At 39.8% G+C, this 17,019-nt stretch overlaps 1 protein-coding gene across 4 annotated transcripts in view; it reads left to right on the top strand.

The window, feature by feature from the left end:
- SETBP1 (SET binding protein 1) overlaps positions 1 to 14,927 on the top strand; it is a 262,561-nt gene extending 247,634 nt beyond the window's left edge. For all 4 annotated transcript variants that reach the window (XM_071730721.1, XM_071730720.1, XM_071730718.1 and 1 more), the window contains 2 exons: positions 2,867 to 3,034; positions 9,077 to 14,927. In XM_071730721.1, coding sequence (XP_071586822.1) covers positions 2,867 to 3,034; positions 9,077 to 9,648 — 740 coding nt within the window. In that variant the 3' untranslated portion in view covers positions 9,649 to 14,927. The remainder of the gene's footprint in view (positions 1 to 2,866; positions 3,035 to 9,076) is intronic.
- Positions 14,928 to 17,019: the final 2,092 nt, after the last annotated feature.

Below are 17,019 nucleotides of genomic sequence, written 5' to 3'. Positions count from 1 at the left end.
TATTTTCGCAGCTCTGCTCTTGAGATGAGGGTTATATTATTGTTCTCATTTGCAATAGGGAAGCTGAGCAGAGAGAGATTGAAGTTGAATGGGTACAATTTGAGATGCTAAGTATTTGATTTGAGGCTTTGGAAGGATGTGTGGTCTAATAGGGAGTAACTCCTCTGCATATCTCCACTAAGTCATGACCTGTAATTCTGCCTTGCTCCTGACTGTTTCTGCACTCAGCTCCTTTGTACTCTGCTAAATCCCAGGCTTTAACAGGTCACAGATCCATCAGGACACTGATCTTCAGCAGCCCCCCTCTGTAGTCCTGTCTTTCATTCTCCTCCCCCCAGTGCAGTTCTCCTGTGCCTGAGAGTCTTCTAGAGATCTCTCCTACAATTTCTGAGACAACCTAAACACCCCCTGATATTTCACATTTGCAAGGGACAAAGAAAGGGACTGTTTATAGCAGCTCTAAGCTTCAAATGCAAGGAAATGCTTGCTGGTATCTGGAGAGGCTGAGTACAGTCAACAGTATGTAAGGCAGTTTCTGTCTCTTATTTGAGATATTCTTGATCTCAACTTCAGCAACACTTTAAACACTGTCTCCTATAACATCCCTATAGAGCTACTGTTGAAATACAGACTAGATAAGTGTACTCTGACATGAACTGAAAACACTCTGAACTCAAAAGGATTGTGACCAGTGACATAAAGTCCAGCTAGAGGCAGTCAGTCTCTTCACTTCTTAATTAATCACATCTTAATTAATGATCTTGGTGATTAGGTAGAGAGTATCTTCAACAAATCTGGAGAAGGTACAGACTGGGAGGACTGGTTGGTACACCAGAGCATCATGCTGGCATCCAGAGGTACTTTAACAGTCTGGAGGAATGAGCTGAGAGGATCCTCTTGAAGTTCAATATGGACAAGTGAAAGTCCTGGATCTAGGCAGGAATAACCCCATACACCAGCACATGATGGGGGCTGATCTGCTGGAAAGAAACCAGGTAGAAATGGGCTTGGGGGTCCTGGTCCTGAAGTCCAACAGCTTCATGGACTGCACTGGGAGAAGTGTTGCCAGGAGATGGAGGGAAGAGATCTCTCTATTCAGCACTCATGAGTCCACACCTGGAGTACTGTATCCAGCTGGAGGCCCCTCAGTACAGTGAGACATGAACATATGTGGGAGAAAGTCCAACAAAAGGCCACAAAGTTGATTGAGGATCTGGAGCATCTCTCCCACGAGGAGAGTCTGAGACAACTTGGATTGTTCAACACAGAGAAGAGAATGCTTAGGGGGATCTAATATACGAATTTCTGATAGTGAAGGGTAAAGAAGATGGAGGTAGACTCTTCTCAGTGTTGCCCAGTGAGAGGACAAGAGGCAGTGGGCACAAAATAAAACCCAGAAAGTTAAGTCTGCATATCACAAAACATATTTTTACAGTGAGGATGACTGAGCACTTGAACAAGTCACCCTTAAAAGGTTTTGGAGTCTCCCTCCTTGGATATATTCAAAACCTGGCTATAGTCAGGGGCAATCTGCTCTGTCTGAATGTGCTGAAGTAGGGTGGAATGGACCAAATGATCTCAATTGGAGACTTTCAGTCTCAGCTGTTTTGTAATTTTTGTATCTTCATGGAATTTTACTGGCAAAATCTGATGCATTTTAGCTCAAGCTCATATACAGGTTTTGAAATTTGAAAAAAGAAGGAATTTATGAAGGATCACCTTTATAAAATGAATTACTGTCCTGGATATGTTGAAACACAGAATCTCCCAGAGATGGGGAGAGGTTTTCATAAGCTGATAAAGAGAAAGCACAAAGTTCTTATCCTAACAGAGTTGTGCTCTGGTCTCATGACAGCAGGGCTACTGGGCTTTTACAGAGCAGCAATAACTAGTTTCTAAAATGGGGAAAAATATCCCCACTGAGGGATTTTAGCTGCCTTTCCATTTGGCAAATTCGTATATTTATATATGCAATATGTGCACACACATATGAAGTCTCAAAGTATGGCATATAAAAAGAGAAGCATGGCATATAAAAGGAGGGATACACATTCAGGTGTATTAGGAAGCTATCTAGTATATAAGATTTGTATCCCAGCAGTTTAAACTTCACACATTTACAAGCAAACAAAATGGGTTCTAATCACGTCGTTCTAGAAGAGAGTCTGAGAAACATTTTTAAGGGAGGAATGAGTATCAGCTCTGAGTGCATAAGTTTTATTTTTCTGGAATGTTGGCCTCTTTGGTATAGTTCAGCCACTCATTTCTTCTGCGTTGTAGTTCCTAGAAAGAAAAATGTATGATAAAGAGCTCTTTTTTTAATTTGTTTTTTAAACTCCTAGCTCTATAATGAGTTGTAAGGTAAATTTTCATTAGGAAGGGGATTCCTAAAAAAATAATTGCAGTATGCTTTAGACAGTGAATTACCTACTATGGCTGATCCTGATTCCATCTCTTTTCTCAGATGAAACACCCACTGAGTCAAGTCATTATAGAAGAGAAATGTGTGGGTGTTGAGTATTCAGTACCTAGAGAATGAGGAATAGACAATCCCAATAAATACAGATATCAACCATGTCTGTCTTTATACATATATCAGAGTGTATTTTTTCTTGGAGAACAGAAAGTAGTAGTGTTGAACTGTCCATTGTTTCCAGAGATCAGTGGAGGTACATCCTGAAGCAAAATCATAAAAAAAAAACCCAAAAATCATGATCCTTGCTAGTATCAAGACCATACTGTGGGCACATGCACAAGAAAATAGGAAAATGGGATAGCAAGGGCAGCAACTGACTACTTTTTTTTCCAGGTGTTCCCCAGACAGGTCACTTTATCAATATTCACCCAAATTTTGTTTCTTCCCCAGGAATTGCAAGTCCCCACTTAAAAGCAGACCAGATTTCACTTCATAGCAAAATGGAAAGTTCTGCCTGTAACATGATGACCAGAAGGAAACCAGCAGCTGTTGATAGTGTTGCAATGCCAACTCCAGTATTATCACTCCTACCTTCTTCATCAACAACCTCTGAAGCAGGTAATGTTTCCTCCATTCCCTCTGTTTTTCCCCATCTTGCTCCTTCTGGCACTGCACTAAACAATATTGTGCTTGTGCTGCTAATTCTGATTGGAGGAGCAGCTGCAAATGTGCATATCTAATGTGATAATCAGGCTGTAATTTTTCTAACACTTTCTTATCATGATCGTATCTTGGCATATTAATTCTATTTTATTCACATACCACCACTTGTGCAATAATGAGGACACAAGTAGCACCAGCCCGTATGGCCTAGCAGGGGACTCCAAAGCAAGGCTCCTGGGTTCCTTTCTCAGCCCTGTTGTTCACTTATTTGAATGTTCCCATCCCTGTAGCAGAACATGCTGAATACACAGTGAATCGCTAAGGAGCAGCTGAGATTTCTTTCTGCATACTTCAGTGATTTTAGCATAATATTCTGTCTTGCAAATGTGAAACTGTCTGGGGCAATGAACAGTGATTTAAAATATATCAGAATAAATAAGTTAGAATAACATGTTTTTCAATCAACTTATGTTTTGTACTTCTATTTTGAATCAGATCACATAGGTGATAGCTTTATACAGTCAGAAATTGAGCCAAATCATTCAGGCTTCATCACACCTTTTCTTGGGCATGGATAGAGAAGTTAATTTTGCATTGTGTCTTTATTTTCAATGAATGGGGAACCCACAGAACATTACCCTACATGCAGCCATGAGGAGTTTCAAGCCTTTGAATCTAAATTCATAAAAAATATATTTGCATCACTGAGTTACAGGTTATTACTTATTTAATTATTCAATTGAAAGTTCTATTTAATTGCACTCCTTTTTTATTCATTCCCTGAATAAATAGTGAAAACAAGGGATCTGTGCTGTGAAGTAGCCTCTATAAAGGTTATTTTTTACATTTCAAAATGGGGATTCTCTGTTTAGTCTTTAATACTTTCCTGTATATAAAGCAAGGGCAGATTTTTAATGCAACAGAGAACGAAAGCACACAAATATTTCATTATCAGTTTCAAGATGAAAGTGTATGCTTGACTGCATAGTTCACTCTTCCCATTTTCAGAACTCTAATTAAATTGTTGGTTTATCTGTAGCCCAGATGTTGAAATAATTTAGTGAAAAACTGCAAGAAACTGTGTTAATTGGTAAAGAGAACAGTGCTATGGGCTTTCTGTAATTAATAGGGAGCTCTTCGACAATTCCTCCAATCCCTCAACAAAGCTGACAAATGGAGCCCAGCTGTTGAGCAGTCTTCTCTCTCTGCCCTGTTCTTGCAAGAAGCCTGGGGCTGCTCTGGAGGGATAGAGAATGACGGGCAGTAAGAGGGATCTTCTGTGCTGCAGACGTAAAAAAAGATATCCAGGAAAAAGTTAGAGTTGTGATGGAGAACTTCTAAAGGTCTCACCTCCTTCATTCAACAGCGTTGTGCTGGAGTGGGTGTTCCAGCCTGCTTTCAGCTGCCCTTGGCAATGTTTATTTTTGGTAGAAATTTCTTTCTTTGCCTCAGAAGCTATTTCCAGCATCACATCAATCCTTTATGACTTCCTGGCATGGCCTGCAGTCATTTCAATTTGTCTCTGTGAGACAGAGCCCCACTGCATCTGTGTACCACAGCAGAGCAGAAACTCAGGGCTTCCATGTGCCTTATTTCAAATGTGTAAAACTGGTTTTTAAGACTGATGTTGCTTTTTAATTGTTTGGGCTAGCTGGATGAAGCTGTTTGGACATTGGGGCAAGGGGTAAGCATGGAGGAAATGTAAAAAAAAGCCTGTGATGGATGTAGATTTTCTAGTTTCTCTTACTTTTGGGCTGGATTGTGCCAAGAGTTTCAGGTCTTCATGGAGACATCAGGTTGTAAGGGAGCTGTAGGGAGATAACTGATCCCAGGCAGCAAAGCATCCCCCACCTGCATCCCCAGCACCTGGAAATTGCCATCATCTTGTATCACCTCTGTTAGAGCTTATTCCCTTTTACATATGTCTGCTTGTAGACATAGAGTTACTGTTTCCCATCTCCTCTTCAAACCCTTTTAGATTAATTCCACCAAATGGAGTAAGAAGAAAGTCTTTCTCCCAAATCAAGATTTCTACATGCAAGCAGTAAACTACCTTCAGGGAGAAAACAATAAGGCATAAAAACAATGTGGGCAAACATGGGCAAAAGATTGGGTGGGGTCTGTCAGGATAAAATGGAAAAGATTAGTACTTAGCTTTGGTTTTCAGCAGAACAGTATTTCACATGGCAATATAGCAAAATATTTTATATCAAAGATTGTTCACCAAGAGCTTCCAGATGAGTTGATAACACCTAATGGCTCTTGCTTCAATAGTGGTTTATTTTGGCAGATCTCCCTGATATTTTGTCATATACACACCTCATCAAATACTCCCCCTGCAGACCCATCAGACACTTTTTCATGGAGTCTCTCTACTCCAAATGTAGAATCAGATGTCCCTGACTCTCAATAGCCAAAATAATATTTGGTTTCCTAGTATCTCCTTTAAAAAAACTTGACTTGAAAGTATATCACTTGTTCAGTACATTCATTTTGATTATTGGCAGACTATGTAACAGAGCTCTAATACTTTCTAGAGCTTGCAAGTTCAGAGGCTTGCTAGGAAGAAAAGCAAAAGCATTACAGTTGTTTCCAACAAGCTTCCTGAGAAAGTCATAAACACCTCAAAGCACTTAAGAAGGAAAAATTAGTGCAGTAAACCAGCATAGAACAGCATAAAAGGTTGCTGGGAAGGGGCTGTTTGGGTTTTTTTTGTTTGTTTGTGTTTTCATTTGGTTGGTTGGGTTTTTTTCTAAATGAGAAAATTAGTTTCAGTCCAAAAGGAAATGGACTGTCAGCTTGCAAAGGTTTAGGAGAGAAAAAAAGTATCTAAATAACGTGAAGGAACATACCAGGAGTGACATCCAGCTTATATGTTTACATGTATGTAAAAATCAATCTACCCATAACTATCTGAATATAATTTAATTTTGGAAAACTAGGCAGTTTGGTAGATAACAGATGCCTGTCTTTGCTCCACTCAGGCACTGTCTGACCACTGGGCTCCACTAAGAATACTCAGCCTGGGTGACCTGGATCCCTTGGTACCTAGAACACCCATTGAATTTAGCAGGATGGACAAGAGACCTGAGTTTTCCTTGTCCAGTATCAGGGTGTCAGTAGAATGTCCACAGTAACCTTAAACTACATGAACTCCCATTTCAGAAGTAGAGATCACCCTCCACTGACTATAAAGACCAGATCTCCCCTGGTTGTGATGGAATGGTAATACTAAGATTCAGAACAATCAGCTTCAAATAAACCTAAGTAAATACAAAACCCTTGCAGATATTTATCTAGTGCTTGACTTCTTGTCCTTTGGCTTACTTTCATTCAAATGCAAGGTGAGTGCAATGCCAAAGCTCCTGATTTTGCCATGAACCTTGCAGTTTTTTCTGTATCTTTGCTAAATTGCCCATCTTTGAGATTTCCATCACCAACTGAAAAAAACTTCTTTTAATTTCTGAAAACAAGCACATCCTGAATATGGGAAGTTTTGAAAAAAAGTCTTGAAAATTTTTCTTCCAAATAGAAATAAAGGCAAAAGGTGGACAGCAAATACGAAGAGTGTGCAAAATGCTGGTTTGCCTAAGTCTTCTGAACTGAAGCCACTCTCAGGATCTGGGAGGAACCTTTCAAAGGAGTGAAACTGTTAGGGCTGAAAATATTGGTACTATATATGTCAATCACCAGTGAGACCAGATGAGAGTAATCATTTTGCGTGACAGGGATCTAACCTTTTTTTGATCACATGACTGGGAAATAGCTCACTGCAACTTGCCCTTAGGGTGCTTGCATCCATACTCTTTAAGGGTGACCTACTTGAGAGGGATTTTGTGCAACTAATTAGCTTCTCCTGAGCAACTTGGATATTTAATTTCCTTTCTCTTTTTTCTTGGTACCAAAATGACTGCATTCCTCTCTTCTTTTGTCCTCTGTGAATCACAAACTGCAAGCGGTTTTATATTTCTCTTTTGTGTGTATGTGTGTGGGGAGTGGGCTACATATGGAAAATATATTTTGTTTTGTAATTAATGAAAAACAGACTTTGGGAAGTTGTCCATCCAGGTCTTTATTTATAAGAAAGCATATGTCTGTGTTTTGTTTATGACTCACTCCTACTTCTTGCATTGTAACTAGGGTTTGTTTACGCAAGCTCTTTGCTGAATCCAAGCAACATGGTGGTATTAGAGCCAATAATTTATGTTCTCCAAGAGGGAAGGACAGCAAGGGAGGTTTGTATGCTGTATCTGTCATAGCCTACAGTGAGCAAGAAGAGACACTTGACAGCTCCTGGTTATCTACAGAAAATACTACAATAGCAACTTTAAACTACTGCTAGAAGATTAGCCTGTTAGCCATGAGGGGAGTGATAACCCCTAAATGAACCTTTCTCGAAATCTTGGCTGCTCTGAAAATTTCAAGGATTTCAAACGCAAATGTCTGCTTGACAGTCAGGTGTAAATTAAGTTTGCAAGGAGATGTGGGCTGAGGTTAATTTAGTGGGATGTTTTATTCTTTACTGAAAAGATATTCTGAACTCCATCATTTCTTTTTTCCAGCAATGCATAACAGATATGTTGGGAGAGAAAGGGAGCACCAGTTATTGCAGCAGCAGAATTAATGCATTCTGTTTCTGTCACAAAGGGGTAGTTACTTACAATCTATGTGCAAATACTGAGGTCTGAACAGGTGCCATGTTCAGTAAAAGAAAATGAGATAATTTTGAAAACCAAGCAAGGTCTTGTGTCCTAAGTGAAGGAACAGTAGCCAAAAAATTCTGGGTATTCTTTCCAGCTCTGACCATGACTCACAACATCACCTTGGCAAGGGACTTACCTGCTTTGGACTTGATTCAGATCTAAATCTGAAACAAGAGTAAGCTTACTTTGGGGATCATTAAAGTCAATTGCATGACTGACTAGTTTCAGCTAGTGTCTGCAGGAGTGATGAGTATAGAAACTCAGGCAGGGGTACTGAATTTGCCACAGGTGAAATGATCCACAAAGCCTGTCTTGTCTTGTTACTATTACTTGGGTTCAGTAACAAACACTTTACAAACTAAATGGCATGCACTGAAGAACTAAAGTCTGAAGTGAAGACATCAGAAATATGTTTGGGGTATAGAAAGTTTAATAGTTACTGTGGGTCAATATGACAGCTATGCTAAGCATTCCTTCCTTCCTTCCTTCCTTCCTTCCTTCCTTCCTTCCTTCCTTCCTTCCTTCCTTCCTTCCTTCCTTCCTTCCTTCCTTCCTTCCTTCCTTCCTTCCTTCCTTCCTTCCTTCCTTCCTTCCTTCCTTCCTTCCTTCCTTCCTTCCTTCCTTCCTTCCTTCCTTCCTTCCTTCCTTCCTTCCTTCCTTCCTTCCTTCCTTCCTTCCTTCCTTCCTTCCTTCCTTCCTTCCTTCCTTCCTTCCTTCCTTCCTTCCTTCCTTCCTTCCTTCCTTCCTTCCTTCCTTCCTTCCTTCCTTCCTTCCTTCCTTCCTTCCTTCCTTCCTTCCTTCCTTCCTTCCTTCCTTCCTTCCTTCCTTCCTTCCTTCCTTCCTTCCTTCCTTCCTTCCGTCCTTCCTTCCTTCCTTCCTTCCGTCCTTCCGTCCCTCTGTCCTTCCGTCCTTTCTTCCTTCCTTCCATCCCTCCCACTAAAGGTTTAGAAATGAGAATGAAGCAAAGTCATGGTAAAATGTTGCTGTAGAAAAGCTCTGTTACTTTAGAAGAGGAGAGAAATAAGTTGTGTTTTAATCTAGGTTATTAAAAGAGGAGGTAACAGCAATTTTTCTGGGACTATTTTAAGTAATTTTTTAGCTTTCTTTCCGTTACTTTTGTGTTCAGAATCCTTCTCCTCTGCCACCACAGTCACTGCCACCACTTCTTTAGCCGTTATATTCAACCTCCTGAGCTTGAAAGCATCTTGTCTTTAGGACACTGAAACTAGGCAAAGGAAAATTCCTAGTCACTGTTGTTTGATCTACCCCTGTTTCTGTTCTTTTCTCCCAACAGCCAGCCCACCACTGAAAAAAAGGTTCAAGCGCCGTGAAATTGAGGCAATCCAATGCGAAGTGCGCAAGATGTGCAACTACACCAAGATCCTGTCCACAAAGAAGAACCTGGATCACGTGAACAAGATCCTGAAAGCCAAGAGGCTGCAGAGACAATCAAAGACAGGCAATAACTTTGTCAAGAAGCGGAGGGGGCGTCCCCGCAAGCAGCCCCTCTCCTTTGACGAAGATTCCAGAGACCAAATGCCCGTTCTGGAAAAATGCGTTGACCTTCCCAGCAAAAGAGGTCAGAGACCGACACTCAATCCTTTGATGTTGGAGCAGACAGCCACTCAAGATACAATCATGGCCACCATCGAGGCTGTCATACACATGGCTCGAGAGACGCCACCTCTGCCACCTCCTCTCCCTCCTCCTCCTCCTCCTCCTCCGCCTCCTCCGCCTCCCCTCCCTTTGCCGCGGGCACCCCGGCTGGGGAAAAGGAAAAGCAAATCCCTGCAGGAGGAAGAGGAGGACGTGAAAGTGAAGCGGCACCGGAAAGGCAGAGGAAATGAAGGCGAAGGCCTTCCCTAAGGCCGGCGCACCCCGGCGGTAGCGGGGTGGGCCGGGACTGAGGGGCTGGAGGTGCATGGTACCCTTCGCCCCCTGCAAGAAGCACCAGACTTGACTGAAACCCTTCGGCTGCCAGACCCCACGGGGGAGAGCTGTGCCAGCCAAGGTTCGCTTCTTCCTCTTCATCGCTTTGGCCTCAGCCACCTCCTCAAGGAACGAGGAGGAAAGGGTGGGGGACAGACGCGGGGTAAGGGGGGGGGGCGGGGGGAGTGTAAAATTGGGGATATATTCTACTTTTGCAGAGTTTCCAAAACTAGTCAGCATCTCAGTATTGCTGTTCTCACACCTTACCTGGAGGCGGGATGTCATCCCCGCAGAGAGCTGAACGTTATCACCGTGGGCTGTGCGCTCGACTCTGATTCTGTTTGGCAGGCCAGGTGAAACTAAGAGTAATCATACCATAGTAGAAAACACTGTAAAAAAAAGGAAAAAAAATTAAAAGAAGGAAAAAAAAAAAAAAAGGAAAAAACCCATCCCCACAAAAAAAAAAAAAAAAAGAAACAAAACAACAAAAAAAGTGTAATTTTCTCTACTGTGATCTTGGTTATAATCTGTCTGAATTTTTTTTTTTTTTTTTTCCAGTTTTATTTACCTACCAGGCTCTGGGGCAGCATAACCCAAAATGCCTGACTCCTGCTAGAACTATATATTTCTTTCTCATTTACTTGCCTAGCTACAACTAGCTGCAATGTAGGCAATAGAAAAGTAGAGCCTTACACTCATTCCGAGTGCTATCCCAAGGAACAACAGAATGTCACAGAATTAAAAAGAAGGTGTACATGGATAGTGAGTTATGATAGCACATTTCTGTGAAGCAACTTGGCATTTTCAGTGGCATGTGAAAAAGGGGTCACCCGTCAACCAAGTTGTTTTTATGCTCAGTACATGTGAGTAGAGAACAGCAAGACACTTCTGGGGAATAGAGTTATAGTAAACATGAACAAAATCGCCAAAAAAAAAAAAAAAAAAAAAAAAAAAAAAAAAAAAAAAAGGAATATAAAAAGATAAAATTTTTGAAAATTGGGCAACAAAAAAAAATAGAGTAAAAAGACAGGGCCCAAACTGACCAGTTCTTACCACCTGCAGTTCCCACTGAAATTGATGGGAAACCCAGGATCCAAATGATCTTCATTGGGTAGCAATGCCTTGATATGTTCTTTTAAAGAGAATAGATAAAATAGATTGTTTAAAAAATAAAGAACAAAACCCTATGGAAAACAGGTTCTTTCTTGGCAATTGTTTCTTAAAAATGAAAAGGAATAAGTGTTCTTATCTGAAAATAAAAATGTTCAAAGGGTATCACCACTGCAATTGTATTAATGCCACTTTGGACATGTTCTCCAAGTTGTGGTTGCCTTAATAAACTAAAAAAAAATTTTTTTTTTTTGTACATAATGTAATTATAAAGCTCTCAGTCTGCATGGATGCAAACCGTGTGTGACAAATTGTCTCTTTAAATGGTCAGTTCAAATTGTACATTTCTCATTCGAGTTGTACGTTAGCCATTGATTTAACGTGGGTAAAATGCCCAGGCTCCATTTCCACAGCCCAATTGAGATGTTTAAGTGAAACAAAAACTGAATATGAAGCTGTTACATTGCAGTATCAATGTTGGGTTTTTTTCTTAAAAAAAAAAAAAAAAAAAAAAAAGTCAGCTGTTGAAATCTGAAATAGGTACTTTCAAATTTATTTGATTCCTTTTTAATGTCCTTCAGGACACTCAACACCTGGCATGGGAAGACAGACATTAAATTGGGAGTGGGGAGGGACAACTTCAGCAAGGATATGGGGATTGGAATTATTTAACGATTCAATGATCAACTGCTATTCCCTTTTTTGACCAATCTTTTAGCTGGCTTGTTGCCAAGAAATCTTCAAATATCAGGACACTAAAAAGCAAAACAAAACAAAAAAACCCCAAACACACAAGAAAACAAAACAAACTAAACAAAACCCAAAGCCAACAAAAAAAGTCCCCACAAAAATATTGTGTTTCTATTCTGTTATTTATTTACAAAAATCATATCAAGACTATGGTGTTAAGGGACACTGTAAACACACAGCTCATTATTTTTAGAGACTGATTTTTCTTCTGTGATAGCACCTTAGCTTATTAAAACTGAATGCATCTGGGGTTTGGATTGGGGCCGGGGGGCTGAAAAAGGGGATTTTTAAATACTTTTTTTTAAAGTCTAGAACAAATCTGGAGGTCCTATCTCCTTAAAACTGATAAGTGGGATCTCAGAATTTTGTTTCCAGTTTGTTTTGTATCATTCATCATACTCATTTGTGCTTTTTGTTTCCCAATTAATGCAGCTTAGAAATAAACTGGCTGGTTGCTCATTCTGTTACAACCGATTTTGCTTTCCAGTTCTCTTGAATTAGCACAGTGTTATTGACTGAAAGTGGTAGGTCTGCAAAAACCAACCAACCAAACAAAAAACAACTGAAGCCTCCTTGAGCTCCTCCCTTCTTCCTTAAAAAGCTTTGGACTTAGATCTAGTTTATTCAGAAATCTTTTTTTTTTTTTTTCCATCTCTTCGTTGGGCCTGAAAGGTGACAATGTTGCTTAAAAAGCATGAAAAGCCTGTGAATTTTGTATTCCAGGTAGCCCATGAGCTCAAACTAAGCCAGATGAAAACTTGACCTTAGTTTTATATACCGTGATCTCTTTATTAGCATTGAAGGACATTACAATATGTAGCGAGTGGAGGAAAGATCTGAAAGGACCAAATTTTGTCACTGACCACCCACTGTGGCTTCAGGACATGTGAAGACCTCACACAGTGCCAATAAGGGCTGGATTTGGTTTGGACCTTTCTGGATGCTGTGGGAGGCAACTGCCCCAGTAGAGAATGACTTAGAGGCTGCTGCCTCCCATGCTCCTGAACTTTGGGGAAAAAAATGCTCCTATCCTTCTGAAAAGTACTATCCAAATTGCTGCTAGGGGCATCATGCTTATAGACAATGTCCACTCCAAGGGCACAGCCTTTCACTGAACAAAAAATGTAGGTCCTTTTGGTCCTAGAGAAACTAAAGGTAGCTTTAAAGACTTGGTATCTGGAAGCTGTCAGCATAGAATGGGTTCTGCCCGGACTCCCAAGGTTTGTTTCTCAGTGCAAGAAGGTGTTGGTGGAGCTCAGTGCTGCAGTACAGCCTTAGATGTTTGTCCAAACAACAGCCTGGTGCAGCCAGTCCCAACTGGCAGGAAGATTAGCTTGTTAATTTGTATGAAAGCGGGATGAAAATACTGTTAGATGGCACTCAGAATTTGTGTTCTGCATGTTGCACAGTCTATAAATATGATAAGCAAGTTGCTGACAGAATAATATTATAAGGCGATGTACTACATGCAGATCATAAAGGATTTAGTTTTAGGGCTTAAGGCTAAAATCCCACTCCTGCAGTTTATTACCCAACAATATTCCAGTAATGAGCTTTCTGATTATTTTTTTTTCCCCTACCACTAGGAAGATTTACTGAGGAACTCTTAAATTCTCTCCACACATTACCAAGAACTGTATAAAACTGGGTTGAAAGCCCTTTTGCTTATTAAGACCAAAAAGACCTTTCAAACACCTCCGCTGTGTCACAGATTAACACACATCTTATCATGCTTCAATAAAAATGTGAAACAAAATCATATGGCTGTGAGCCATATGAAATGAGGTCATGGGTTTGCATCCTCTCCCTGGGTCTTGTATTCCTCAGCCCAGCATAAAACCAGGAATAAGGACATGTGCATGGGGAGAGAGTTTTAAAAACCAAACAACTATTTGTGTCTCCAAGAGCTTCATACTGCCAGTTTCTTGAGCCCTTCAATATTATATTTTCTGTGAAGCACCTTGCATGTTTTTGGGCAACTGTCAAAGAAAAAAAAAAATTAAAAAAAAATAAAAAAAGAAAAAAAAAAAAAAGAAGAAAAAAAATAAAAAAAGAAAAGAAAAAGAAAAAAAAAGAAAAAAAAGAGAAAAAAAAAGAAAAAAAAAGTGAGTTGTAATAGTCATCAGTTACTAGTGTATCCTCCTACAGCATGGCCCATGACTCTCCATTTGACAGCAGTGCTTTGGACCATTCGTGTAGAATGTTCTGTTTATGTCATGTCATTATTCAAGTAGCGTTGGTACAATGAGGTGCTGGTTCATCAATGGGGATTATAAACGCTACAGCAATATGACGAATAAACAGGAATCGCTGTTCCATACACAAAGATTGCCCCAACTCTTATTTTCACAGGCCCTAATTCAGGACTGCACTTAAGCACATTTAAGTAGTATCCTGAAGAGTAAAAAGAACAACAAAAAAAAGAAAAAATAAAAAAAATAAAAAATAATTAAAAAAAAGACAGGAAAAAGAAAAAACTAAAACAAAGCAGCATGGTTTTCTGAATTGGGAACACAAACATCATGCCCTTGTAATGCCTATTCCATACCATCTAAAAACTGGGGTGCAGCAGTTCTGAGATAATTAGAAGCACATTTCAACAAAGGACACATATTTGAGATCTCCTTAAGATGCCTGCCTAGTGTGTATTAAACACTACATAAAAAAAGAAAAAAAAAAACAACCAAAAAAAAAACATTGAAAGAGCTGCCAATTGGACAACATGGGCAAACAGTTCGGTCCCATGTTGGTTTGTTTTACTTTTCTTTTTCTTTATTTTTTTAAGCTATTTCTTAAATAATAAATGCACATGAAGTGTTAAATATGTATATACTGTATTTCAAAAAAATTAAAAAATCAAACGAATGGGGCACAAGATTGTTCTATAAGTCGTGCTGGCTAATTTTTAGTTTGTATTCATAAGTGGTTTTTAAAAGCCTTTTTTAAAGTGTAATTTGCATGTTCTACTTTGATTGTATGTAAACATATTTTAGAGCAAAAAAATGTATTTGTATTTTATTGAATATAGAGGCAAGAAAAAAACTTGTACATTGTTTGAAATGTTCTTTTTGTAACAGTTTTTATTCATGAAGCATTTTTGTACATTTAAAAATGGATATGGACTTGATGTTCTTTGAGGCTTAGATACATCTGGCATGCTTTAATGTCATGCTCCTTCATGATCTTAGATGTTGGTTTTTAAACATTTTTTTCTAAAACAAAGCTCAGTCTTTTCGCTACCAAATCAGGTTAGCACAGTATAGAGCACTTAACTAAAAAAAAAAAGAAAAAAAAAAAGTTAATCCTATTCATATGTTATTCATTGTGTGAAATTAAAGGAATTCAATTCAGTCTAACATGAGTTGTGAATTCTTTTGTCTTATTTTCCATCTGTTTCCCATCACTAAGGGGTTTAATAGCTTTTGGGATACTAATACCACGCATTCACAAGCCCTCTTTATGGTAATGGAGAAAAACATGCTTTGGTTCTGTTCTTTTTACTTTTTTTTTTTTTTTTTTTTTTTTTTTTTTCCAGAATAGCCTTAAAAGTTAAAAATGGACTGTGCCATGGGCCCCATGGACAAAAGGAGGGATTCACACTCCTTAGGCTGTGGGTACTACCAAATGAACAGAATGTGTCCCCAGGCAGCTGTACATTAGTGCTCACCACCCAGGTGGGATTTCTGCTCCCAAAGCAGTTGGAGTGTTCCTTTCCAGATCCCTGTGGAGAAGGGAGTCCCAGGGGCTGGGTGATGGACAAGGGGTGATGGGAGCCAAGCCTCTCCTCAGTGACCATCAGAAATGAAGAGCTGTAGGCCGAGGGATATTTTCCATTCTCTGAAATCTCATGCTGTGACTATGGGACAGGGAGTTGGCTGTAGTGTGGTTTTTAAGCTTCTTTTCCAAATTTTTTTCTGAGAGTTGTCAGCTACCATTATGCAGTCAGCTGCAATATCCCTAAGTTCCTCTGCAGCACCATCAGATTTCTTCATTTTTTGTCCTCCTCAATGGCTTAGCAACCTGTGTGTGAAAAGTAAATCACTTTTCCAGGAGAAGACAGCAGTGCTCATGGAGGATAAATAACTTAGAGTCATCACGGGTTCTTTCCCTCTGAACTTCCAAGGATATGTTGGCTTGCTGGGGCAAATTCATCCGAGCACAAAGATGACCCTTCTGCCACTGCTGTTTTCACAGCTATTGCTTTGTGTTACTGGAGTAAAGCTGCTGCAAAGATCTCAGATGTGATGGCTATTTTTTTCATTTTCCTTTTCCTCTCTTTAGCATATGCATAGCCCCAGCTTCTGACAACAGTCTGCAAAAGAGCTGACATTTTTGCTTACTGTTTTTATCGGTCTCTGTGATGTATAAGCCACTGGTCTCCTGTTCTAACCACATCTTCTTTAAAAGGCCTGTGGTAAGACTTCCTTGGAAGCATCTGTGAACTGTCAGCAGCAAGTTTTGTGTTTGCTGCTGTAGTATCTCGGGGCTGATCTCCCCTTCTGCCAACTCTTTTCTGACAGTAACCTCTCAGTGCCACTGAGCTCTGCTGTGCCTTCTTGGTGTGACCTCCCAGTGCTGATGGGCACAAGGCTCAGAGAGCAGCTAGTGGGAGAGCAAGAGTCAGGGATGTTGGATTTTCCATCATTTGAGGACTGGGTGGGTGAGGGACTCCATCTGTGAATGTTTCGTGGTTTTTTTGCCACCAATCTCTTTTTCACCAGACAGCTGACATCATGTACAGTGTCAGAGCACCATAATCCTTATCAGTCTCCTGGACAAGGAGAAGTTTTTGATCAGCATCTCCATCTGCTTTCTTTAAGTAGAGTCACGGTCTTGCTAGGACTTTTCTGCAGCTGTTTCATTTCTGGTAACCACTCCAGCATTGTCTGCTCCCAGGGATCAAACCATGTCTGAGACAAATTTTTGAAAGCAGAAATTCTCTGTCTTAGCAAAAGAATTTAGATAATGCACAGGCTCTGTTAGTTTGTATTTTTTTCTAGGTACTCTTTGTTTAATGAGATATTGTTCTCTTGGCCTGTCTTTCATGAGTTCACTGTTTTCCAGACTTATTTAAAATGCTTTTATTATTCATCTCTGTCCTAAAATAACTGAAAATCATGAAAATACCAATTGACAGATAGTAATGGCATTGGAAATAATATTTTCTGATTGTCTTCCTTTTTGTGCTGAGCACCCCTTTGCTCATAGAAGCAGTGGAGCTCTGTACAGACCTTCTTTTGCTATTCTTCGCAGTTATATTCTTTTGCTATAATATCGCAGTTTGATCTTAGCAGGGAATTTCACAATCAATCCTCAATGTATGGATAAATAGATGAGTACTACCCTGTGGATCAAAGGATGTTCTTAATTTACTTTTGATAGTGGAGGTTGTTCATGTCCTCTGTGATAAGGAAGCTGACCATGGTGACCTTAACTCCTTCGAAGCTG

Source organism: Heliangelus exortis, chromosome Z (assembly GCF_036169615.1).
Source record: "Heliangelus exortis chromosome Z, bHelExo1.hap1, whole genome shotgun sequence".
Classification (NCBI taxonomy): domain Eukaryota; kingdom Metazoa; phylum Chordata; class Aves; order Apodiformes; family Trochilidae; genus Heliangelus; species Heliangelus exortis.
This window is presented reverse-complemented; position numbering and strand designations above follow the sequence as displayed.